At 39.0% G+C, this 27999-nt stretch overlaps 1 protein-coding gene across 13 annotated transcripts in view; it reads left to right on the top strand.

The window, feature by feature from the left end:
- MAGI2 (membrane associated guanylate kinase, WW and PDZ domain containing 2) overlaps positions 1-27999 on the top strand; it is a 774790-nt gene that overhangs the window by 741066 nt on the left and 5725 nt on the right. For 12 of the 13 annotated variants that reach the window (XM_040548715.1, XM_040548725.1, XM_040548731.1 and 9 more), the window contains one exon: positions 10005-10143. In XM_040548715.1, the coding sequence (XP_040404649.1) occupies positions 10005-10143 (139 nt within the window). Of the gene's footprint in view, positions 1-10004; positions 10144-16068; positions 16158-27999 lie in introns of all 13 variants that reach the window. The other variant, XM_040548825.1, reaches the window with a different exon arrangement.

The following is a 27999-nucleotide window of genomic DNA, read 5'->3' on the forward strand; positions in this document are numbered from 1 at the left end:
AAGTCCTTCAAGCCACCTATGAAAAAGAACAAGTTAATAATCTTGCTTAAAATGGTTTAGTATGAAGTTTTATGAATAAAATACTTAGTTGGCAGACAGGCACCATATTTAAATCTATATTTTATGGAATATTTATAAGGGTTTCCAGGTCAAAAAAAAATTAATTAGCTGTAAATTCAAAAATTAAGAGTCCAGAGTGTTAGGGAAAAAACGGAGAAACCAAATTATGTGCTCTGACACCTGAAACATTTTGTCCAGCCACAGGCATAACAGAGGCAGCCTCTCTTCTGTGTTTTCCCAAGCTGCCACAAATCAGAACTGGAAGAGGTCACCTGTGAAGGTAAAAGGATACAAATATTAGATCCATTGCTACAGCCAACCATCCAACCCAGAATCCTCACTCCAAGGTCAAGCACATGAGGCTTAGGAAGGGAAATATAGAACACGTATGAAATGGTTCTTCACCTGCTATAACAACATCCAAACCTCCAGCAGTCACCATTTTACAGATTTTTTTCATGCTGGAATTTTCATGTTTAGGATCCAGAATTACTTTTAATGATTTATTTGAATGTGCTTATGCTTTTGAAATTCCTGATATACTATATCAATGAGTTTCAAAAATGAATGTTTACATTATTATTAAAAAATATTAATAATCATAGCTACAGCATAGTAATATTATAATTGCTTCCTCATTCTCCATATTATCCCTTATTCTGTTGACCAACATCATATCCACCTTTTTCCGGCCAATGTTTAGCAATCTATTTCATCTTGCCCCATAAGGGAGCTCTTCTTCACCGTTGACCATCCTCATTGGCCTCCTCTGAACCATTTATCAGTCTATCACATTCTTCTGGAGGTGAAAGCACTAGAAAAACCTGCAGTTTTTAAAGATATTGGTGCTCCTCAATGACTTAGTGATGGTTTCTCCTTTATTCCGTATTCTTTCTCTAATGGTTAACATTCTGTTTGCTTTCTTGACTAGGCTAACATTTCAGAGAACTAACCATAAAGAATGCAAGATCTTTCTCTTCAGGGGTAATGGTTGATTTAGAGTGATTGTGTGTGTAATTTTCCACATGTACTTCACTTAGCACTTAGCACTACTGAATTTCACCCGCTGCTTTAACACACAGTATTGTGCTATTTTTCCACAGCTTTTAACATTACATTTAGATTTGACAATCCTGCATGGTATTATGTTGCCTGCAAATCTTATCACACAATCTTCAGCCTCTTCACCATGCCACTTACAAATATGCTGAGCAGAATAATTACTATGGTAAGGTCTTTTGATTGTGAAAATTGACCACTTATTTCCAGCTTTTTTTTTTTCCCTTGAATTTAATCTCTTACCTAGAAGACCCTATTCTTTCTCCCATCACAGCAGAGCCTTTACTGAAGAGTTTGCTGTTAGAAGCTTTCTGAAAATGTCAGTGTACTAACCAGATCTCATTTATCTACATAGTCATTGACACCTTCAGTGGCCAGCAATAGGCCTGTGAGGAATGGCTTCCCTCTACAAAAGCCACACTGATCCTTCCCCCGTATATCATAATTATCCATGTGCCAGCTAACCTTCACCTTCCGTATTGCTTCCATCCGTCTGCTGGAATGAATGTGAGACACAGTTGGTCACTTTCCAGGACTGTCTTTTAGGACTGGTGTCACACTTGCCACTTCCCATTCCTCTGCTACCAAGCCATTTACCGAAGTAGGCAGCAGATTACATCCTGTAGCTACTAGTTCAGCAGCTTCATATCCAAATTCCTTCAGTCATGGATGAGTGCCATCTACTTCTGGTGGTTTCTTCCTATTCACTTCATCAATTTGTTCTACAGTCTTCCCACTGGCACTGCTGTTGGAGCCAGTTCCTCATTCTCACCCCTCTGCTGAGCAGGCCCTTTGCAGGGTTTTGGCTGCCCTCCTCTTCAGTCAACATCAATGCAAAGAATTCACCTAATCTTTTTCCTGTGGTCTTTTCTATCTTGCTGTCTTTTGAGATCTTGGTTCTCTGACAGGCTCCACACTTCTGGTATGTATGAAAGTACATTCTTAGCTCTTATGTTTTATCAATCTCCTCCTCAAAATCTTTCTGTGGCTTATGTTCAACTTGTCAGAGTTTATGTTCCTTTCTGTTTTCCTGTTTGGATACAACTTTGGATGGAGCATTCTCCATGAACACTTATGCCTAGGCTTCTGTATAGGATCTTTAAAATCTGCTTGTCAAATCTTGGGTTCACTTTGCATTTGCTTAATGGGACGGGCTGAGTCCGTCAAGAATATATCAGAAACTTTTATTTTTCCTTTTTTACAGTCTCTACTGATTCCCATCCATGATTGCAGTGGTGAAATAGCTATTAACATTACATTATTCTACACTGAGTCATCCTAGCTCTATTTAAAAATGTACTGGTATATGCTTTTCTCTAGTAAGTTAATGAATTTTCCTTTTATCTTTGACATCTTTAATTCACATATACATGGATTATTTTGCAGCAATGCTGCCAAAGGCTTCAGGTGTTCTAGAGTACCATAAGTCCCCTTAGTTGCCCACCACTGCAAACGCTATTTTCGTTCATGGACTCCCCATTGTGCACAGACATGGGGTTATGCATTTTCCAGTTTCCAAGTTCTCTTTCAGTAATAAAATTCTAAATTTCTCCCTCTCTCAGAAAAAGGTGAAGAGGAGGCTTCCCTGCTCAAACAGCTGGATGGCCATCAAAGAGAAGAGTTTGTGACTCGATACCTTCATAGGTGGTTGCTTCAAATAGTGCAAGGCACACAGCCTTGTAATTCCTCAAAAGAGAAATGTTGTTTCTCTTACCAAGACATCCAAGCCACACACACCTATAATACACTTGAGGAAGTCCAAGACTAGAAATACACCAGGCTATACATTACATGTGGCAGTACAAATTCTCTGCCGTGAGGAAATTTGCACAGCAGATACCCAGCCTGTGCCTAACTCCAGGCAATGATATCAGGGCTTGACATCACTTGGAAATTCACCAAAATAGATGTTCTGGAGTTGCTATGTTGTTCAGTTTCCAAGTACAGACAATCTCTTAGCTTTTTGGACTCATTAACAATAACAACAGCAACAAATAATATGAAAAAAAAAGTTCAGTTATAAAAATAGAATGCCTATATAAGAAGGAATTAAGTGTAATTAGTCTCTTTTCCTGAGGTTTAATTAGAAAATGCATTAATAAAATGACAGATAGCAATGCCCTCTGCACAAATCATTTGAGGCTGCTTTTATCATTAGATTTCCTCGTTTAACATAGAATGAAAATGTGCATATGCAATTAATTTCATTTTGTGCAACAGGGAACTATACACCTGCTTAGAGACAGTTTCTTACAAGCTGGCAGAAGCAAATGTACACAAGGCTATCGCAAGTGGTTTAGGAGTATGTTTGAACAAGGAAAGGCTTTTATTACAGTAAAGCTATATATGTTTCCTTCTGATTTTGTCTACTTCTCAAATTTTGTTTGTATGTGCTGATTGGCTTTTTTTTAAACAAGACAGGTAATAATTACTATGAAATATGGCCAGAACAAAGACTCTGCAGCAAAACTCACATGTAATAGCAGCTCTTTATTCTAATGATTCAGAGAAGCTTTACAATTTTCTTTCTAATTAACCTATCAATAGTGATGTCACTTAAACACTCCTTAGGAATATTATCTTCTCATTATTGCCAGAAAACATGCTGCCCAATTTTGTAGCTCAGTTGTTCTTATGCATGGATGGAGAGTCTGAATTAACTTGAACTGAAACAAATTTTGTTAAGAGATATTTCCCATACACACAAACTACTTTCATAAATACATTTAAATTGTTAATATTCAACTTTAAAAGCATTAAGCAGAGGGAAGCATTCAGTGTTTACTTTGTGCTTGGACACTGTAAGAGTGTAAGGGAAGCATTCTTCTTATCGAATGCCATCGGGTCAGGAGAAGCACTGGTAGATGTGGGTAGGCATTTATATCAAAGGGAACGAAAATTCAGCCAGGGCCATGTTTGGTAGGAAGAAAGAAGCACAATGAGAAATTAATGTGTGCAAAAGTTGCCAGATTCATAGCTGGAAAGAGCGTGTTTCTTCATAATAAACACATCTCAAGCAACAGACATGCATGCTTCCCCAGCCAACTTGCCAGCCTTCAGCTGGTGGGAACATCTGATCGCTCAGGCTTTGTCATCTCTGCTGAAGACTGCCAGGAAGGTCACAAATCAGAACTGATACCATTTTTCAGGGGGTGCCACAGGGCCTGCCGGTTGGGAGCAGAAAGGGATCCGTTGGCTGGTTTGCATGCCTGGCCACCAAACCGCCATCAGCCTGCATTATTACAGCTCCACACACAGACCCCATGCAACAACACCTTCAAGTTAACGTTTATTCTAGACAGCCAAAGGCAGTCTGTGGCTTTGTGAGATTAAAATATTGGGTTTCAAGTGCTGCACTCTCAAACCTTTCCTGTGCTGTTTGTGCATATAAAACTTGGTGATTAGGATGCACGCATCCTCTCAGGCTGTCGTGAAAAAATTGCACCTGAATGGTGTGGGAGTTGAAGGTGTAATTTTAGGGATGGCTAACTCCACAGACTTTTGGAACTATTTTTTATGCTAATTTCTTGACAAAAAAAAAATGAAATCTGTAAGTGCAAAGTGACAGAGAAACCAAATACCATGCAAAATGATGATGTTGCGACATTGAAGCTTATCTTTTGGAATATTCTGGTGTCTCATGTGAAAAGCTTTATATCTCCACAAAAGGCAGCTTGCTGAAATGAGTCTTATAAATAAGGAACTGATATTCAAATGTGTCACTTTCCATGAAAGGAGCTAATGCCACAGGGTCATACCCAATAAAGGATTCAGACAGTCAAAGCTTGATGCTACAACACCTGTTAGGTGGCTGGTGTCCCATTAGATGTGGAAGGAAGATAAAATGTGTCAGAATGATATACAAGCAATCTGCAAGAAAAGTGTAAAAGGTAACAAGGTAACATAAATATATTAAAATAAATATGAAGAGAAGGAAAGTACAGGTCCATCACTCACTGAGAATGTGGAGGAGGCTGAAATATTCAGTGCTTTCTTTGTATCAATCTTCGTTGAGATATTCAGAAGGACCATTTTCTGAACAGTACACCAATTTCAACAAAAAGAAATGGGTAGAGATAAGATTAAGGAGAAAACTGCTTAAAGAATTTTAAGATTCAAGTCAGCTGAACTTGTTGATGTTCACATATGCTCAATGATTTAGAGAAAGTAATTTCTAGACTATTAGTAACAATCTCCAAGAACTCGTGGAGGACAAGAAAGTTGGTAGCAGACTAGAGAAAAGCAAACACATCCCTTGCTTTTAAAATACATTAACAGACTAAAATTCCTTTAACTTTCATTCTCAGAAATAATCTGTGGCAAGTTATCAAAAAGTTGAAAAAAATAACCTATAAGTTGTGTAAAGCAAACCTTGTCATATCAGTCTAGTTTTCTTTTTTATTTTCATTTTTATTTCTTTGTGCAAAAATGGGATAGAGAAGGTATGAGGCATCTTCCTTTCACCTTTCAAAAGTACCTTGTAGGAAATTCACAGTCAGGATGGGGAAATAATGACTCTCAAAGGATGTTCTGAATGCTTTGTTCCTGAAGTAGGATTACAAGTGTGAAATTACAAGTGTGGTTCTGAAGAGTCTGTGATGAAACCAGCTCAATTCAATAATTTCATCAATAACTGGAGACTTATTGGTAAATAGTAACATTTCTTAATGCCAAGAGGTTATTAGTCTTAGAAGGCTTTGAGGAACTGACTTAGATTTCAAAATGAACTTTTCATACTGAAGCACTCAATGTGATAAAATTCACTGAAGTGCACTGTGTTTCTTTAAGGGTAGCAAAATTAGATGTGCAATTTAAAATAGGGGATAACTGTCTAGATAAGACTGCAGGGTATAGACTTGGAATCATAGAATCACAGAATCACAGAATGGTTTGGGTTGGAAGGGACCTTAAAGACCACCCAGTTCCAACCCCCTGCCATGGGCAGGGACACCTCCCACCAGACCAGGTTTCCCCAAAGCCCCATCCAGCCTGGCCTTGAACACCTCCAGGGATGGGGCATCCACAGCTTCTCTGGGCAGCCTGTGCCAGGGCCTCACCACCCTCAGAGTAAAGAGTCCAGGCTAATCGTGAGTCACAAATTTGATGTGCTACAAACTTGCAAAAATCTTATTCTGGGAGCATTATTAACAAGAGTGTTTCTCCCATAGGGAAGAATTTTATCATTTTGATCAGTTTTGCCTACCCCCTAGTTTAATATTATCTCCAGTTTGGAGACTGTACAGACTTGGAAGTACCCAGAAGAGAATTACCAAGAAAAGGTCATGTGTGGCATAAAACAACAGGAACCAACCTCTGATCCTGAAAAGAGAGTAATGAGGATATGCTGTAAGAGGAACTGGGTTCTTTCTGGCCTGCTTATCCTCACTTAGCCTTACCTCTGGCCTCACCTTGGTACAACTTCAATATGTGGGTATACCTGAGCTCCTCTTCAACAATCACTGGGTTTTAAAAAGGCAGAAATAGCCCCAGCACAAAATTCCAGGTCTTTCCCTCTCTCAGTGAATGATCTACACTAGCAGCATCTGTCAATGTTTGTTAAAGCAAACATTTGCTTTAAGACAAGGTTTTGCTTTCTGAAAATAGCTGCCTGAGCAGAGGGAGAGAGACAGCCTCCTGTATCAAACATCACAGGGCTGGGGGAAGGCAGGGAGGTTTTAAATGTTAACTGGGAAAAAAAAAAAAAATAGAAAAAAAAAAGCGAATAAGAACCCACACCTTATTAGACACATGGGAAACCAATTCTCAGTCAAGGTTTTCTCTTTTGTATGAATTCCCTAGATAGGGGGAAGTCTAATTGAAGCTTTTCTCAGGGCAAGAGTGTTCATAACATTTCTCTTCTGTGTTGTTTTTCTTATCTAATCAGAACTGGGTTTGTGCTGCACAGGCAGTATAATTCAGTTACACATCAGTCAGGCACAAGACACAAATGCATGGAAAACAATTAACCCACTGCTCCTGCCACTATTTATTCTCACTCTGGTCTCAAATCTTGTAATGGAAATTTCAGAGTACCTAATTTTTACATACTTGTTTCTCTCCCCTCCTTCAGTCACATAACCGGAATGCTAGGCTTTAATATATTTTTTTAAGCTTTCCAAGGTTATTTGCACATATGATTTTATATTAAAAAGGGGGAACTATCAAATCAGCTACTTGCTGACTATAAAGAAAAAAAAATCTACTGAAATACAGAAAAGGTTACACTAATACAGGATAGTTCCTGTATATTGACCAATGAGAACAGAATAAAGGCAAACAGCAAGGGAAAATGTGGCATTAACTTAACCTTTTTACATATTAAACTGTATTAAAATCTCCTCCTGTCTTTCTGCTCAGGAGTGTAGAAGATTTTATTTGAAGGACTGTGCGTGCACTGAACAGCTTTCATCATTACTCATTTTAAAGGCTATATATCAAGGAGTGTTAAAAACACCTCCTTCATTTGATCTAATCTGGCACTTCTTCTCTCAAAACATGCTAACAAGATCATTTTAAATACCTTCTGCAAAACATGGTATATCCAGGCAACATGGCACAAAAAGGAGCTATCTTTAAGCCTTTGCAAAATCTGACTTGACTTTTATAGGATTTCTATGAGGATTTAATTGTTTCATGACATTTAGAAGCAGGTTTTCCCAAACTGGTGGAATTTTGGCCGTGTTTGGCCTTACTAACATCATTGCGGGAAGAGTACAATAAATCCATCTTTCGTGTTTGTGCTGCAGAAGTGGCAAGAGGGATTTTCTGGTTTTGTTTTGAGTGTGTGCAGCAGCTACATCCTACCAGTGCGGCAGAAGTCAGGGTGACACAAACAGACCTGCATGGCCAAACCCAGTGGAGATTACTGCATGATCCAAAGAGCACCTCTGCTGCATGTCACATTGGCCTGGATGTCATGAGAAGTGTCTACAAACCTGTACTTCATGCTACATCCATGTCCATTCCTCCTAAAGGAGACAATCCTCTAAGAAAGAAATTTGCGCTGCAGAAATAAGGCCTTTTGACACTAAATAATCCTGATTTTTTTTCCTCCACTGCTCAGCCTACAGAAAATAAAGAGCACGATAGCAAGGCTCAGAGGTTTTATTCGGATCAATGACTTTTTAGTTAAATAAAGTACTGAAAGAGATTGTGTACAGTATCCTGGGAGAGTTCTTAAAATAGGCTGCAACTCCTATTGACAAGGTACGAATTCTTATAGAGAAACACTGCCATAGTGCTTTTAGTAACATCCTTTCTGTCTCTGAACAAAAGTAGGGAATAGATGACTTCTTGACATCCCTTCCAGTTTTCTTTGATGCTAGGAGTCTTGTTGACATTTCATATTATGCACATTTATTTGGTAAATACTATATTTCAGACTCAGGAAGGAAGGCAAGCCTCTGGAGGATTACGCTTTCAGTTGACAGAAATACAATAGTAGCAAAGAAAGCATATAAAACAGAAAACATTTCAATGTCCAAGGCCAGCAAAGAGCTGGTTTTGTCAGGAGAGGCTTGTAAGAGGAAAGGGAAGTACCCATCATCTTGAAAACTGTATAGCCTCTTTAAAACCCTCTCTCAGATGCGTGCAGCATCGCTTTTTTAGTGAGTTGGATCTGCACAGCTCCCCACGGTGAGGAGGCTGTAGATGCAGACCAAGGCAGGTGCGATCCCGCCGAGCAGATGTGCTCTCGTGACACTGATAAATGAGTTTGCTGAGCCCACCCAGCTGAGACCCTCGAGCAGCTCTTGGATGCACGTCACCTGGACCCACACTTCTGCCACCACCAGGGTCTTCATGCGAGTCAACAGGGCTTGGAGGCATCTGCAGTGCAGCTGCAAAACCTTCATTCCAAAGGCTGTGGTGCATCGAATGCTGGGCTGGAGTGTCACCTCGCCGTGCTGCTCACTGAACCGTCTCACAAAACAAGTGTGTGGCCGTGGTGCTGCACTACCAAGCAAGCTGTACAGCTGCTGCTTGCTCCACGTGCTGCCTGCTGTGCTGACCACGCAGAGTGGAAAGCAAGCACTCCCCTATTCAATGAGGGATTTCTGGCAACCAAAGCCAGTTCTTCTCACTGAGCAGAGCAGAGGCAAAACATCCCAGCTGGATGCAAGGTGGGGAAGGAGATCAGGGTGGAAGGTAGACGCATACATCAGTGCCCTGCTTCACAGCCAGAGAAATAGAGGCAGAGAAGTACTAATGAGGCTAACTGACTGCAAAGCCAGCAGGGAAGTCAGTGGCAGAAATCTGTAATCAGAGCTGTGGGGACTGCTGCTCTGAATGAACATCCCAGCAAAAACCACCTGTGGGTAAATAGTTCAAAACGTGCTCCTGAGAATCCAGAAAATGTGCAGTGGCAGCCACAGCAGCTTACCTTTCCTTCTTTCGTAGCTTGCTTCATAATAACTCGAAATCTGGTGTGAAACTTTGCTACCAAGATTTGGATAGTCTAATGGCAGATCTCAGTATTTGCACGCTGACCCTCTCTTTTCTCTATGAAAACAGCCAGTTACATGCAGCAAGTCTTCTCAGGCCAGCACAACACTGAAAGCTGAAGTGTAGCATGGGTAGCATGTTTCCAGTGATTCCAACATATCAAGTGGTTCAAAAAACGTCTTACCTATACAAGACACAATACAGGTTATAAGCACGTTACACTGATTTCAGCAGAAGATGAGCAGCATTTGATACACCCCATTCAGAATCCATCTCAGAGGTTATTTAATCTGCCAGTGATATCCCTCAGACAGACAGGAACAAATTTGCCTTGATGTGTCTGTCTGTCATTCAAGTAATCTGTGATCCATTGAATATGTCTCTTTCTGAAATGCTCATTTTCCTGCAATTCTGTCTGACTCAATGTTCTTCTTACCTGACAGGTAGGAGATCAAATAATTGAAATCAATGGAGAAAGCACAAGGGACATGACACATGCCAGAGCAATAGAGCTAATCAAGTCTGGTGGCAGGAGAGTGCGACTGTTGTTGAAACGTGGAACAGGCCAGGTCCCTGAATATGGTGGGTTTTCATCTTTACATATTTCTATGTGCATGCACCTATATAAATTTGCTTTGGTGTTAAGTAGCAGTTGCAGACTGATATATTGTCATGTGCTGGGGCACATTAAGTATGGACTTAAGTACTTACCCAAGTACAGGTGGAGTTATTCACATTTAAGTGCTTTCTTGGCGCAAGGCCCTATATGCGTACATCACTGTCCTCTGCTGCCCTCCTGACACAGGCAATGGCTTAGAAGATGTGCATTGGAGGAAGCACTTCGAACTCTTTAGGGGACATCTCTGAGTGTGCTGGGAGTTGCTGATTTGCCTTTAAGCTGTCCTTTCCTTCCTCTATTGGTACTTCTCTGAACATTTTGAATCACAGCAGCTCAGATTTAAACTCAAAGCATTAAAAAGAATATGCTTCCTTGATAACCTCACCCACAGTATTATCTCTGACAATATACAGAGATGATCAAGTAGAAGTTAACTCTCAATAGAAAAGGAGACTGCTCAACATGGTCAGAAAGCAAGATCCATTCTTCTCACATTTTGTTTCTGGGACTTTTTCAAATATCTCAGACTGTGAGTCATTTAGATAGTATAAGATCTTATTTCACTACTGAAATGACAAGAAATAAAAATAAATTATCCAAAGATCATTCAAAGACAAAAAAAAAAAAATCACTTTTTGAATGGAAATCAAGTCTTACAGGTCTTTAAAATACAGCGTGACAGTGTCATATATTTACATAAGTTCTATGATGTCCAAAACTGAGCCTTAAATATCTCAGCAAAAGGTTTGGTTTTTGTTTTTGTAAATGATCGTTCCTTAACTTCCTTATGCTAGAACATCCAAATTCCGTTAAATTTTTCTAATGTTCTGTTTGAAGTTCCGACATATTAAATAGCCTATTAAAATCAGTAATTGCAGTACATATGAAAATGCAAAGTAATACTTAGGCTTAAATGTAGGTTCAAGTCAGCCTTTGCTATCAACACAAATTCAGTACCTCTATTGGAGACATTAAAGTCAGTTCCAGTGAAAGCCAGTGCTTTGCCAGCTGTCAGTCTATGTAGTAATTGTACCATTTTCCCCTCTGAACTAGAGACAATCCTGTAGCTGAGGCAATACTTGGCAAAGTGTTGGTTGCATTTTTACCAGCTTTCAAGAGTTTCTGGGCTCATCTGATGATAAAGTCAGTCAGTCATAATTTTTGTGAGTGGGAACAAAGCCAAAATAGCTAACAGTGATTATGATAAATTGGCACAAAGATATTTAATATCAATTTTAGCCAATATATAACCCCTCCAGGGAGACCTCCAGCAGAGGTTCAGATCACCTCCAAACCTTATTTGTAGAGAGAGGTGCAACATTTTTAATGAAAGAACAAACAAAAGTCCATGACTGACTTAGCAATAGTAATCCTTCTCAAATAGCAAAGGCATGTACCAGCCCTTCTCTCATCCCTCGGAAAATGATTTAATATAATGGGGGTCACAGGAGACTGCTAAGAGCAAAGAATCCATACCAGACCTGATTACAGTTCAGAGCCTTTCCAAATCTGACTTTCTTAAGATCCCAGTTCTGGATGGCTCTTAAACCTAGGCTTATGGGAGACCTTAAAATAAATGTATATGTTTATGCAATCTTATAGATCTGTACCTTATTCCAGAGTCATAAGACATTGTAAATAGATGGAAAAAATGTTCTGTGTATATAGCATTGTTCTGGGAAAACAAATCCCCCAACAGGTGTAAAAGAGCACAAGCTTTCCCTCTCCCAAAAATACCCAAGTAGGAAATACAAACAAACCACTACAAATATGGGCACGGCGTGGAGTGATAACCAAAAAAAATGATGTGACTTCACAGGACTGTTTAAAGCTTTGCTCACCATTTGAAAAGTCATTTGAAAGGCTTAGAGGAAAGGCTGTGTCAAAATGCAGATGACTGCAATATAAGCACTAAGGCACTCTTGGCACTAAGGCGCTTACTTGATTTGGTGTTGGGAGTCAGTAGGTCAAGCTGATGGTTGGACTTGATGATCTTGAAGGTTTTTTCCAACCTAGATTGTCTTATTCTATGAGTGTGGTTCTATGATTCTGGTTCTGTGAATCTATAATATTTGCCAAGGGGAAAGAGTTAAACGTTTTCCTAGCTGCACATCCAGCTTACTGCTCCTTATGAGAGAAGAACTAAGCAACAGTGCTTGAAATCCATGTTTACCTGCTGCACTGAAAAGCAGTGGAGGTATCCAGAAATTCCTTTGTAGTGTACACGCAACCTACAGAAAGCATAATAGCAGAGGGTAACATCTGCATGTCTGCAGTTCTTAATGTGAGCATGACACAGGCAGATAAATGTTAGGACTCTGTCCAGTCTAGTTAGAATGGAAACAAAATAAGAAGATGAAATTATCTGAGATCTAGGTCATTTCCAAAACAACGAGAAGTGTTATGAGAACAAAAAGAAGGTGCACATAAAAATCAACAGCACCCTCTTAGGAAGTTGAAAATGGAAAATAACAAATAGAAATTATTAAAACCAAAGGGCATTCCGCAAGAAAGCCAGAACTTCGAAGATAAGTCAGTGCACTGCAAAGAGCATCTGTCAGCATACTGATGGCAGATTTTTTTTTTTCCAAATAGTGGGAAACTGAACAAAAAGAAGATTGTGACAATAACTCAAGGACAAAGTGGTCCTGAGGACATCAGACAAATTAGTCCAAACTTAGTAGTTCCCTTTTCATCCTACCAGAACCGTACAATTGAGCTGTAACAAGACTAATTGCAGATTTTACTGAAAGAATCAGCCTTTTTTATTTTTAGCAAGCACATGTCAGAAATATTCTTATCATCATCAATGTCCAGTTCTACAGCCCCTCAGTGGGAAATAAGACTTGGTTGAGTATCAAAATGCAAGGCTGTAGGACTGAGCTGGCATTGCAATGGTGGTATGGTGCAGAAGAGTAGGGAGGAATACAAACACAGAGGAGGGGTATCAGGATCATTTCCTGGCTATTCTCTCTCATTCTCTGACAAGTGAAAAATCAGGGTGTCCCAAGTCAGCTGTAGTAATGCTGCATTTTGAGATCTTTCCAACAGCAGTGACATTCAGACTCATGGCATTAAGAAGAAAGCTTACCTAGAACAGCTGAAACCAAATGGCCAAAAAATGCCACATTATTGTCTTTCAGTCTTCAACTTTTTATTTGTGCAATATAATTAATTCTTCTTAAATTCCAGAACCATTGTTCTGTTAGTGCAAAATATGACAGTATGCATTTAAGTACAAGAAATACCAGTGTAGGAATGATGATGTGATTGGCATCAGTAAAAGCAGTATAAAGGAAAAGACATCAATGATAAGAAAGTGATCAGTGAAACAGAAGAATGTGTACTGAAAAGTAGAAAGCATTCAGCAAAGAAACTGAAAGCACCCCTGTGAGGGTGTAAATCTCCTGAATGAGTTATGTTTGTTTATACCACCTGGAAATCTGTCCCTATAAGTACATCCCAGGAAAACCTGGACGAGCTGAGGCATTGCTTAAACCTGGGGGAAGGAATAGAGTGTTGCAAATGCACCATTTACCTCAAGTCTGGCTGCTGATTGTGATTGGAAACAAATTCCAGAGATCCCAGAGCCCTTCAGAGAGAAAAGTCCCCACGTAACCAGAAATCCTATGCTAGCGTGCCCTCCTCTATCAGAATTTATGTGAAGGAGCAGGGATATGATTAATGTTCTGAAACGGAATCTGATTTCACAGCAGAGTGCAGCAAAAGAAGCTTAGAAAACAGATGTTTTATCAGCCAGAATCTCAGAACACATTTACTGAGGATAAGGATAGCCAGAGAAACTGGGCTTCCACAGAAGGTGAATTACCACAGCTCATCCAACCCCAAAGAACAGCAGCATCATGTTTCATAGGAAATAGCCTGCCAGATATGTTCTGCAAAGAAGCAAGACCACTGTGAGAAATTGGATTACTGTGCAAGAAATAGTAGAGGTGCTGCTGGGGATCCCAACCACATAGCATGCTTAGTGCCCAGGGAGCCCTGCTGCATGGAACATGAGGTCCCACACACACCACGAGACAACATTCACAGCCAAAGCTGTACCTCTAAACACTTCTCAGCCCAGCATTAAATACGACTTGATTAAAACAGCAGACCAAGATTTTTTTCTCAAATGGCTGCTTAATTCCCTATTTATGCATCTGTCTGAGAGGTTATTGACTTCAGCAGGAGATACTGGGTGCTCACACTGTGGGAGCCTAATTACAGGCACTGTATTTTACAGGCCTTAGCCATTGCTGTACAAACACCATCAGAAACACATCTATATTGCGCAGCCAAGCATTAGGATGAAGAGGCATCCCTAAAGGCAAAATGTGGGAAAAAACCATTCACAAAATCCAAAGATAGTAACATTCAAGTTTAAATAAAACTAACAAATCGCAGCCTCCCCATCCAGCAATGAGCTCTGCAAGAGGCAAGTTAACTCTAATGACAGATCAGCCCCAGGAAGCTACAGTTTTCTCTGAGAACAACCACTATTTTTCTCTAAATATCAATGGAAGAAGGTCCCTAGAAAAACATGTGATAATTCAGTCCTAGTCTCAGCAGTCCTGGCAACTTGCTTTTTCTGGCTTGCTGCTCCTAGCATTTCCTTTTGTTACACAAAACCACGTTAAAATACATAAGTAGTTAGAAAGGATCTCAAAGTAATAAATTTTACAGCCAAATAACTGCAAACAAGGCAAAAAGGTGAAGGACTCTGAGGCATGGTTAGACCTTGAATGGTGACTTGTGGGTGGACTCCATCCCTCCAGCAAGGCACAACCTCCATCCCCGGCCTGCTTCCCTTCTGGTGCTGAAGGGGGAGGAGAAACACTGAACCTGTGAGGAACATCTAGACGAAAGCTGGTTTGGTTCCCTTCCCGCTTTCACAGCAGGACTTTAAAACCATACTTTCTATCAAGTTTGGTAGTTTCCCATTTAGTGTTAAGTTGCCTAACACCTCCTGCAGAAAGCTAGAAGTTTTAGAGACTCCAGCCCATTCACAGCAAGGTTTTTGAAAACCTTTCCATTGCCCTGTCCTGGAAATCTGGGTCTGGCCTTGCACCCACTGTGCCTGGAGGACCAGAGTCAGCAAGGTCTGGTGAACAAGAGGTCTGTGTCTCATGGCTGGTTGGCACTTCATGGCTCTGCACAACGGTTGTTCTTCACCTCTCTCTTTCCCCTTGTTTGGCATTGTTAAAAGACATGTCCTGTTAAAAAGACACGTATCATTGTGTGTTTTCAAGATGCGTTGAGGCTAAATCATGTACAAAACTCACCCTGTTGGTTTAAGACATGATTTTGCAGAGCTAGTTTAGATTCATTTTTGATTATTTAAGGGAGGACAAGTTGTGTACATAACAAGTAAAGTTTCAGTATACACAAAGTCATTGCTGGTTAACAAACAAAATGTACAAGTTATTTAGCAGCAAGCCATTTTTGAAGGGTCTTGAAGAAACTCAGTTCATGTTTGAGCACTGCCCCACTGACTAAAACAAAAAAATGTCAGAGTCGTTACCAATGCAAGGATTTTTCATAGGTTTTTTGGCACAGTTCTGAATTTTTTAAACCCTTTGCTTTTCATTTGTTATAACTCCTTCAAAAAGCACCTCAAGATGTACTCCATATCCACAGTCCAAGTGACTCTACCTCCTGAATATATATGCATAGTAGTTGAAATTATTCACTAATATTTAGACTTACAGCATGCTTATTTGTCTTGGCTTTACAGAAATACTTCTTTCCTGTTACATAAAAGCTTTTTACTTGGTTGTTCTAAGCATACTAAGAATTCTCTGCTCTAACAATAGTGAAATATCTTTATGTCACTGGTTCTGTTAATTCTAATGATTGGTCCTAGGCTGTTCCTCCCCTTCCTTTAGGAATGGTACCTTCCAGTCTCTCCATGTGCATGAAAAGTGACAAGCATGGGTCCCCATATTTCTACTTATTGGGCCACCCTAAAGACACGGTTTGTAAACTCTGCATGTATATTATCTTTCTCTAATATGCTTTTGTTTCTTGCAATTGTTAATTGAGCCTTTTCCAGCTTTTTCTGACACACTAGCTCTCTAAGTAGTTTCTAAGCATTCAGCTCTCCTCTCATAACAGATTATCTTAGATATCGAAGCACCCATGCATTTTACAAATGTCTTTTAATATACTACATCATTTATAGATGGTTCTTTAAGTTCCACTGCTGCTAGTGCAAGAAACACATCCATAAGTCTGCCATATATCTGCTTGTTCTCATTACAAAAATTAATGGTATGAATATGACATTTCAGGTAGCAAACCTTGAACTATGGAGAGTCAAAGCCATAATTATCCTCTTCCTTATGGTACTTGGCTTGCAAAAATATTAGTAATTTGAATGTGGAAGTTAGATAATGATCTCAAACCATATTTATATGCAGCCTCTTGAAGAAATAACTAATGTAAAATTGAAGACTATTTGGAACAGTCTGTAATGCAATATGCATTTTTTAAACCTGGTGGCTATGCTGAATTTACACATAGCACTTTGCACTTGATTTCGAGTTATTTTCTTCATAAATCAGATCCTACTGCACAGGTTGTTCAGATACATCAAATTTGTAATACATGGTCATGGACCAGAAATGATACCTGGAAAGGAAAGGAAAAGAAAAATGTATTTTTCATATTTTTTATTGATTGCTGTCATCACAGAAAACTCAGAAGTGTTCAGATGAATTCAGTCTCCCTGCTGTTATTGACTTTGCACACTGTAGTGTATTTGCTATAATTATAAGGCAAGTCTCATGCTATTGAAGCAGACAGATTGGAAATAGAAAGGAAGCTATTCCCAAAGGTATTCTCCAGCCTCTGTGCTTTGAGCTGCTCCTCCAGTATAACCCCCATCAGCAAGCTGTGTTTAAGTGACCAGTTTGGGGCATGCAAATCAGGATAATCTAATCAATTGCTTGCAGGTGTTTCCAGTTACAGGTTATTTCCAGCTTGTGTCTACAAGGAAGAATTTTTGGAAAGCAGACATGCCCCTGTATTTTGCTAGTGCAGAACTGGACACATCTAGAGGCCATCTGAAAAATTGCACCAATGTAGTTCAAGAGTTTGTACTGTACACCAGTGTCTTTCCCCACCAGAGACTAGTCTGAGGAACTTCTTCATTGCTGTGAGGCCTGTGTAGTGTAAAAATCTGAATTGCACCAGTCCTTGCAGTCATCCCTACCTTACTTCTTCTTTGCTGTCTTTGGCACAAAAAAGAGTAGGTCAAAGAGATCATGAGGATAGAAGTCCAGCCTGGTGGTAGGGCCAGTTTGCAAGTCTCAGTTGTCATACATAGGATGCTCAGTGAGTTGCAGTTCCACCCCAAGTGTTAGACATTAATAACCATTACTTTCTATGCATTACCTTTATTATTTTTTTCCTCCTGTAGCATAACAGACACAGGAAATAAGTCTTCCTGAAATAAGTAGAAACGTAAATCCTCTATAAATATATCTTAAGTCAGTTGTGCACAGTCACTCAGATGATTATTTATTGGGCAGGAAGTGTTGGGACAGAACTTTTTCCCAGCAAAATATGTCCATAAATCAGAAGTAATTCATTCTGGGTCAACACCAAAACCAAACCACACGACTGATTTAAATAATATAAAAAAAAAAAAAAAAGTAATGTCAAGCCAAATAAAAACATCTGTGTTATAAATTGTATTGCTTTCAGGTGTTTTTAATGAAACAATTTGGTGAGTCAAGGAGGGATTTTCCTAAAGAGACAGTTTTGCAGGGAGGCTGTGACTAAAATGGTGGCTGTGCCACCTTCATAATCAAAGGCACATCTATTAGAGCACTGACCAAGGATGTGAATCAGATTTCCTGTTGCAGAACAGGTATAACCTTTCTGGCATGTCTTAGTAGAGGCCCCTACCATAAGATTATAGGGCAGCCTGTTATGAGTCTGCATTTCTCTCGTGGAAGATGTTCCATTTTGTATAAATCATTATTTATTGAAGAAGATCAGTGGGCTTTCCTGAAGTTAGATATACCACAGGAGAGATGCAGGTGCTGGAAGGTAGTTTAGAAAGTACACCCAGATCAAGTGACATCTGGCTAAATTCTGTGCTTTCTTGCACCATGGGTTTGGTAGCCCTAACTAATGACAATTGCATTTATATTTGCAAAAATACCTGAACAATTCGGGAGTTTGTGTTTTTATTGTTTGGATATAGAAAATTTCCAGCCTTCAGAAATCTACAGTTAGCTGCAAACCAAAATCTTCAAGTTCTTTAGCCCTGATAGTATGTCAGAAGCTTTTATCTTTGTATAATACAAGGCTAAAGCATCTTGGTCTGTACATTTAAGACAGATAGCCCTACCTGTTCAGAGTACTGATTAGATAATCCAATTCATCCTACTTTTAATACTCACTTTACAAATCTCCAGAGCTGAGGTTGGCTGTTAGTCGAAACTTGAACTAGCCCATGTATCATTCATCTGATGTGAGTGCAAAAATCAATAGTCATTTTGGAAAAGTGCCCTTTCCTTCTGCGACCACCTTGATGGAACTGCAAACATTCATTCATATTCATGTTGCATTTCCAATACCACCTTGTTATTTCTAGCAACACCAACTTAATTTCAGGAACCTGTGGTGTGTAAAAAAAAAAAAAAAAGTATCAAAATACTGGTTAATAAAATTGGCCTAAAACCATCAGGCAATTTGAATATGAGCTCCCAAAGGTTCTAGCTGTTTTATTGCTATGGGTAAAAACTATTCAAGGACAAAATTGAATATTAAAATTTGTTTTGCAAACATGTCCTTAGTTTTTAATAAATATGTAGCAGCTGGCAGGAAAGTAGAACATCCTTCTGCTAAATAACAGTATATGTGTATACATATGTACAGCAACTTTCTATTTTAAAAGATATATAGACCTTTTTCATAGGTATCCCTTGATACAGAAATAGAAAACGGTTTTGAAAGGAAGAGAGACAGATGGGAAGACTTTCAGAGTTTTATGGCTATGTTTTTTGAGCTTCTAGTGAAACGATCCCATTTCCTGACATTTAAATGCAGAAATACCAAGTCCGTTCTATAGTCCTAAATGTTGCTTTTGCAATTAAACCTCCAGTGATTTTTGGCCAGTCCAGCTGAATTCTCTAACTCACACTTCCCCCATCTGTATAACGGGAATAGTAATATTTACTTACCTATCTCATGAGAGTGATACGGGGATTATTAATTTAATGCTTGAAAACCACTTTAAAGATTAAAATTCCTAGTTGACTACTCAGTATTATTATTAAAGCAAAACCTCACTAATCCACATGCATTATAATCCACACCAAAATTGGCAGTGTTCCCCCACATCTGAGCAAAGATTTAATAATAAGGGTGTTGAGCAAGTTCTCTTATTACTAAGGCTTAATTATTATAACACAATATACTGGAGTAGCTTTACTAATGTGGTGTAAAGTGTAGCTAATTACAGCTAAACTACAGTAGCTAAAACAGATGAACAAACATTATTCTTGGCTTTGTTCAGGTAAACTGGCAGTCAGACTTACCAGCCAAAGAAGGGAAAAGTCCCACTCACAAATCTTTTTCTAAGAATTATTTTTGCTCTCTTCTATATTTCTGTTCAGTTGATAATATTGGATATAAGCACACAAAATAAAAAGACTAAAAGAATGCAACCATCTCACCCAGTCTCCACTGCATCAGTTTTTCCTTTCTTCTTGTAACCAGAGAAATAGGAAAAACTGGAATTCAGTGATACTTACTGTGTCTTTGTAATTTGCCATAGGACTAAGTCCAGTCTTCTGCTGTTGCAGCATATCAAGAGATAAAATCCCTTTCCTGTTGTGAATGTCTCAGTCCCTCTCATTTCCAAGTTTACACTGGGAATAGCACTCCATGGTGCTGTTCATCAGTTAGCTTCCCTATGTCTCTGTGATGGTATCCTTACAATATAGAGCTCCATATGGACAGGGAAAGTATGCAGACACAAGTAGTTATTCCTGTTGCATGGCCCAATAGTTCTTATAGCAAAGGTCATGCAGTAAAACCCATTCCACGTTTCTTCCACGCAGCCAGTTTTCTGTAATGGCATGTATTTCCCCATAAGAGCAGAGCTGCTCATCTGTATTTTGACATGAAGAGTGATTTGGAGGGGTCAAACTTCACACTCAACTGGAAGGATGCCAAAAATGTTGCGTGCCCAACTCTGGCTTGAAATACACAAGAACGTTTTATCTTTGTGCATCCCAATAGTCTCTATCTCTAAAAATATCAACTGTACTTAGGATACAATGACTTTGAACTCATTTAAGTGACATGTTAAGTGATCTGTGGTTATCCAGGTGTAAAAGGTCTTGCTTTTTAGCTCACTTAAAAGAAGCTATAAACAGCAGTCAGCTCTTTTAGAGACAGCAGCACACCTATGAAAGTACAAGGAGTTATGTAAAATACAACAACAAACAGACAAGGTGTTTTGCTTAATCCTTGCCAGGGGCCTGATGCCTGATACTTAAGTCTAAATGAAACTAGTAGATCTTCTTTTGGCTCTAGTCATTAGTATCTAAAATTTGATGAGTCTAAATAGTCATATAGAGCGTGACATAAAAAATATCATTCCAACCGTTAGAGAGTAGAAGGCAAGCTTCTTCTGTAGAAGGCATTGGTTGCACTTGGCTCTGCCTCTGCCTTCTGGGACGTGTCTCACTCCACCATTCCGTGGTGCAGTTCCCAGCTGGTGGTTTGTGGCCCCACACCAGGCAGAGGCTCGGGGATCTCATGGAGCCTGCCAGATTTCTTATAGCTTGTTACTCTTTGCTTGGAAACAATCCGTTGGAAACTGAAGTGCATTTTTTTTACTGTGACGGTATGTGGTAACTCACTCTCCAACACGTTTAACTAACGTGACCATAGAGCATGTTATATTTTGTTTAGCTACAGCAACGTGTATGCAACCCAGAATTTTAAACGTCTGGGTTCATTCTAACAACGTGTACTTTGTGTTTGCTCATTAGGAGCTGAACATTACAATATTGCATTCACTTACTCATGCACTTCCATCTCATTAGACAGTTTTTAGAGCAAATTGTCTCAGTGTCCAAAAGATGTCAGATACAACGACAGCCCCAACAGCAAGCCTGGTCCCAAGGGCTGCCCTTTCAATGCCCAGTGGCCTCAAGTCTGAAAAGGGATGGCTAAAGATAGACTAAACTAATTCAACTGCTTCTAACCTTAGCAGCCATATTTATTCATGAACCTTGTAAATAAGGATGCAGTTGAACCAAGTTATGTGTTTTGCTTAAGATCCTGCTGAGATCTTAAGTGAGAACTGCCAACACAGCACCTGCCAGGAACAGCTTTCTAGGGGGCATTTGATAAACAGTAAAAATGCTCTGAATTCCTTACTTGTGAACTAAATTTTATGTATTATGTAGATACCTTTAATAATGACAGCTATTTATTGACCACACAAGATGTGATGCCAACTGGTAACTCCCATTTTAGCTCTGATAATTAATAATTTTAATATTTAAGTTTAATTAAGAGTGTAATATCGAGCTCTTAAATTATTCAGACTTTACGGAGTGTTTTTCATTAATACCACACATTCTATTAACATATTTATGAACACCTTTTATGACTTAATGTGGCTTAATTCTATTAATAAAAACTAATTTAAAAGTCATTATCTTTTTTAATTATACAGTAACTTGTAATGCAGATTCTTCCAGCTCCACTGTGGCTCTGGAAGAAAACTGCCGAGGTTTCTGCAGCTTCTGTACTGCTGCCTGACTATGCAGAAAATGTAAAACCTTCTTTACGGAAGGGATGAGGGCCTATTGCCTGAGTAGCTTTGTTCTGATAGATATGTGAGATGCTCAGCACTTCAAAAAGTGTACCAAACAGCTTGAAGGACCTAGTGAATGATAATGTGTGTTTAGTGTAACATCACTCAAGACTAGTGTTTAGGTTGTCCATAGACTTAACACCAACACAGCAGTGAGAATCTTGCTGCATAGGATAAAAGCACAGACTGCAGCTTTTCATTTCAGCTGTTGACAATATTAGTGAGTAATCCTGCAACACTTACACAGATACATTAACTTAATTCAAGGAAAAAGTCAAATTTACCAAGTTCGCTCAGATTAGTGATCATGCTCATTTGTTTAAATATTTAATGGATAGGATTATCTACTAGATTCGTATCTATTGAACAGGCTAAAAAGGGTCTTGGAATGAGTGATAAACTGTGTACTCATAATCATCTGGCCTTAAGATTCACAGCCAGAAGACTTTTACAGTAAATTAGTAAACTGATTTACTAAATTAATTTACCTGTTCCGGGTCTGAAATATAAACAGATTGTATACAGTGTCTTTTCTTTTTTTCCCTCTCCCATTCCATCGTAGGTTTAGGTAGCTGTTTTCTGCATAGAAAAATTACTTTTCTTATCCTCGCTATTGTAAGAGCAGTGTTAAAGTCATCTTTGTCCTATTTTAAGTTCTGACTGATGTTGTTGTAGACAGCCAAATGAGGCAGAGCTTAGGCACATCACAGTGAATTGCTTATGGATGTGATGTATATTTAAGAGGTGAACAATAGCAGGGAAATCAAGTAGGGGCCAAAGTTAGATGCAACACCCTGGGCTCATCCAAGTCCAAGATACAACACAGTCCACTTGCTCTCCAGGACTCTCATACCCTGACTGTTTCTGAATTATTTGGTTATCTCCTGTATTAGCCTGAAAATTCTCAGGCCACTTACCTGTAGTCTCTCACACTTGCTTAAATGGGCCTGATATGGAGAGATGGGTCTAAATCTCTGAGGCACTCCACTCAGCGTTGATCGGCAGCCTCCAAAAAAGTTTCCCAGAAGGAGCTCCCCAGCACTGGTTATGTACATGTTCAACAGAAGAGCAGACATCTACTTCCAGCAGTCTTCAGAGACACCTCTCTTTCTCTCTGACTCTGTAAGGCAATTAAATGATTATCTCAAGTGATTAGGCCGGTAAAATACTACTGAAGCAGTGTCATAATTAAACAGCTAACTCAGGGAAAGGTATTTACTCAGGATGCACTGGTTATAGAGTAGGGTCTGAAGAGTAAGAATAGGAACTCTTCAAGCCAGATAAATCACTTTCCATGTTTCTTTGTTACCATCTTTAAAGTAAACATGTTACATAAAAAATTGAAAACCGCTTTCATCCATAGTACTTTATAGGGTTAATGAAATACAAATCAATGCATATGCTGACTTTCATGTTTCAAGAAAACATTCAGTATTTTTCTAAAGGATTTGTTCAAACTCTCCCTTGCAATGTGCGGTTTTGCACTCCCTGCACTGTCTAAGTTTTCCTTTTCTCTCTGTTCCCTTAGTTCCAAAACAAGCAATATCATCTCCTGAACTTCTGTAGGTTTGGTCTTCCAAGTGTAACTAACAATCTGTTCTTTCTGAAGTGTGTTTCGATAATTCTCAAATTAGATTTCTGAACATGAAAGCACTTTATCTAAAAATACTCAATGCACAGTACAAAAATGGTGATTAAAGTGAATTTTACCTGAGCTATCGTTCAAGGTCTCATCAGATGGCCCTTACAAGGACTCTATGAACACTCTGCTGTAAAAATATTTGGGGCATCTTCCATTTAATATCTAGATAAAGAATAAAATGAAAAATGGATACAATGAACCCAAAGGAACTGAATTATTGCTCAGTAATAATTAGTAACATGAAAAGAAGTAGGGCAACAGAGGAGGATTGCACTGGGAGGGAATAAAGCAGGAAGCAGAGCTGTACTTCCTGGTGTTAGAATAGGTCAATGGCTGGTTTTTCTGAATTTTCTGCATGTAAAATTAAATGTTTGAAGTTTATAGAGGAGATAAAAGTATCCCTCACTTACCTCACATTTACAGTCACAGCTCCTCAGTTTCTGGGGACATCTGCAGAAGCCATGCTATCAGTAACTCCCAAGAGTAGTAGTGCCCTATCTTCCAGTATTAGATCAGTGATGAAGAGAAAAATGCACATCTTTGATAACAGACTAGATTTGGCACTGTTTCTTGTTCCAACATTAGCCTTTTCCTGATGAATCATCCTACTTTTGAGAAAAGCTGAAGCACAGAATTCAGAAATAAAACATGCAGGGACTCAGATGCATGTTCATTTTCGTGTGATCTTTCATGCCTTTATATAATTCACTCTAGTTACCCTGTCCATCCATCCTCAACCTTTGCAAAATACAATGTGCAAAGTCAAAATAACAAATTACTAGAAAGCAGGAAAAGTCCACTCACATTTACAAGCTACTACAAATAGTCACCAGGATATTACTGAGCACAAACAAGAGAGCAGTATAATGAGTATGGTTAGACCAAGATTTCAAGAAATGAGATTAGGTTTTCATTGCTTCAGAAACAAGACCCCACGATATCAAACAGATCAATTAACTGCATTTGTAGGAAAGGAAAAGTAGTTTGTATGCCCAAATAACTAAGTACAACCTAGATTTATTTTTGTGAAGGTAAATGGTATGTATGTCATTTTCAGACAGAAACAAAACATGGCACCCACAGCAAGCTGCTAAAAAAAAGACATAATGGGAATGCTAAGGATGAAAGGGCTAGCCCACCTGGACATGATGACTAGACAGTGAACAGCAGAAGGTGCCTAAATCATGCTGGTGTTTGTTTCCAGACCTATTGGTTTGGGTGTGGATAACAGCAGTGGAAGAAAAGTGGATTTCTCTCTTTTAAGCCAAGCAAAGGGTAATTTGTGATAAAACATTTGCATAACACTAGTGAATAATTAACAAGAAGTGAGAGTTTATAGCAGGAAGTAAGGAGGATGCAGTGCCCATTGCAACGCGCTCTCCAGGAGAGTTTGGGGCATAGGGAGGGGAATGCATGATGTACTGTACCATGGCAGCTGGACAGAAGGTACCAAGAGCATTTCTGACAATCCAAACTTCAGCAAATCATTCATTTCTGGTGCCAAAGGGTGCACTATGTCTGGGCTGAGGAAGCTCTGGGATGAAAGTTTAAAGAATCTTTAAATATTCTGAAATATCCCTCCTTAGAGAGTGTTGAGGGAAAGCTGCAGGAGGCCAATGCAATCAGGAACATCACAAGCATGTTAAGCTATAATGAGAAAGAGCCAAATTCATTCCTGGTGTAACGCTGCCAGCATTAGTGGATGCTCACCAGGGGACAATTTGTCCCATTTTTGTTATTAGCAGCATCTGTAAGAACTGTTTGCCACCTTCTGGCGGTACATAATTTCAGACAAAAAGTAGGGAAAAAAATGCACCATATTTTTTATGTAATCAAAAACTCTTTGATTCCCTAGGAACATAATTCTGCAACGAGGTGAAAACAGCTGCTTAGACATTTCAGGAAACATTCATAATAACGAAAGTGTTCAAAGCTTTAAAATATTGTTCATTATTCACATACTTCAGAAATAAAAATGGCATTGAAATTTTATTGTACGTACTTAAGTAACAATGTGATGTCATTTCCGTTCTTAACATTACTATTAAGTATTGAAGAAATTAATACTTCTGTCTTATACTTAATTTTATGTGATGAAAAATCCCACATTCTTGATAAACTCCCAAGCAATTATTTAAAGTATTTTGATACAAAAGGAGAACCCAGCAGCAAATCTGAAGTCTAATCTCTCTTGACCTGAGATTTAAGCAGAGCAGTTAAGCAGAGCATGAACAGACGACACAATCTTAGAAGGGCAACCTGTAATGAAAACGCAGGTATTACAAAAAATTAAATAAACATATTAGTAGGCTGAGCTCTTTCCTCTGACTAGGTACCTAGGCAATGCTCAGAAAGCAAGACAGGCAGAAATCTCTTCTCAATTAGCAATAAGGCTAGGCTTTTGTTGGTGGTTCAGATGCATCCATCAGCAAGCACTGGATCCAGAAAAAGAACTAGGCTTTAGTTAAGAGAGGAGCATGTAGACATGTGAGTAATATCCTCATTTCCAGACCTCTGAAAGCACATAAGCTGACGCAGCAAACAATTCGTGTGTGTGTCAGGTCTACCCCAAACAAACAAACAAAAAAATCTTTAGACAGAAAACTTCTGGTCGTGATGCTTTCCCCTTGTCACTGTTCATCCAAAATGGCTGTGATCATCTCTCATCCTCCTACACACTGAAGGGTGTCTGTGTGTCTGTGCTGTCTCTTACTCAGTTAGCAATTTGCTCCTTGCCTGGGAGTTATGTGAAAGAGGTCGTAGGTGAGTCATTCTAGCACATTCCATAGAAGTGCTGCCAACCTGCATGCCAGTCGCTCATGGAAACTAAAAGCCACCCAGAAAGCACCTACTAAATTACTCCAAATCAAATGCCGTCACAATGACAGATGATAGTGCTGCCCCCAGGTCATTTATCTTGTCTAAACTGGTAGGCCAAGGGAGATTTTCTCCCTTCAGAGAAGGGAGGAAGGCATCTATCAGCCTTCAGTGAGATGTGTAACTTCAGAAAATCATTTCTCCCACAATAAGTATGATATCCATAGTGACAAAGTAAAAAACAAATTTAAAACTACATCAACCCTAAATCTCTCCTGTAGGTTCAGATGAATGCGATATCCTTCACTTGTGCTTATAAGCTGTTTGGGCATTAGTAGTTCGAGCTCTATTAAACAAATGCAGTCTTCAATTCCTCCCAGGACTGAAGAGGAAAAAAAAAAAGTCAAATCATTGCTTTGTCTCTGGTTGAGTATGTTTGCAAAATGTTTTGAGATACTTTGGGATAACAGAAACTGAAAGTAGGTTATGTTTGCACTTAACACCACAGATTTTATGTAAAGCTTAAAAATTAGGACAAAACATTATTTTTTCAGATGTATTAAGAAGTTTTTCCAAAATGTAGTTATGCCCTCAGAATAAGCCTAAAAAGAAATCATTAGTTCAGTTGCTCAAAGGATAAAATTTGGTGTTTTTCTCATGTTTATGCTTGTTATGGAAAAGCAATCGCTTCAGTGCAGGTTGAACAAGTCCAAATGAACATTTATGGCTCAAACAAAGCTCTTAAAATGTTTTTTTCTTTTGAGCAACAAATTACTTGTATTACTGTGCTTTGCTGTACCATAATAGTTTTGCTATTTTCCTATAATTTTCAAATATTAGAGAAAAGTCAGTTACAATACCCTACCATCAGTATTGTGCTCACTAGCCAGGGACATCCTGCAACCATAACTTGTTGACATGAACATCTACCAAAGCTGAGGATGACTTTTAGCCTAATTTCCTTTAATTTAAAACAAAAAGCAGATTAGGTTGTTTTTGCTGTCTTGGGTTGGCAGCGCTTGAAGCTTAGAGAAAGTTACTTCTTCAAGTTCTTGCTTGCGAGTACTATATTGCTGGAGAATAGGACTGGAAGTTTTATTTCATGGCAGATGTTCCCTCAGCCACTGGAAATAGAGCTTACATAGGTGCCTGCCCAAGGAGAATGCCAAACTCAGTATATCAAACAAACTGCAGCCAATGTCACACTTGGGGCTGGGACAGCCGAATTTCCCTTTAAGCTATGGCTGCAGGACTTCTTGCTTAGTTGGTTGTGATTTTGATTTTGTTAGGGTTTTCTAGGAGAGAGCCAAAAATCTGATAATGCCTATAATATGGCAAGTTCTAGCTAATAGATAACTACATACAGTTATTATTACATGTAACAAGTATGTACCTGCTGACTCACTGTTGCTGAAGTAGGTTCTAACTTGCTATAGTTTCTCACTGCAACATTTGGTGGTTCTTCCCTCCCATCCAAAAATGAATACTGAAAACAATAAATAAATGCAA

Source organism: Cygnus olor, chromosome 1 (genome assembly GCF_009769625.2).
Source record: "Cygnus olor isolate bCygOlo1 chromosome 1, bCygOlo1.pri.v2, whole genome shotgun sequence".
NCBI lineage: Eukaryota > Metazoa > Chordata > Aves > Anseriformes > Anatidae > Cygnus > Cygnus olor.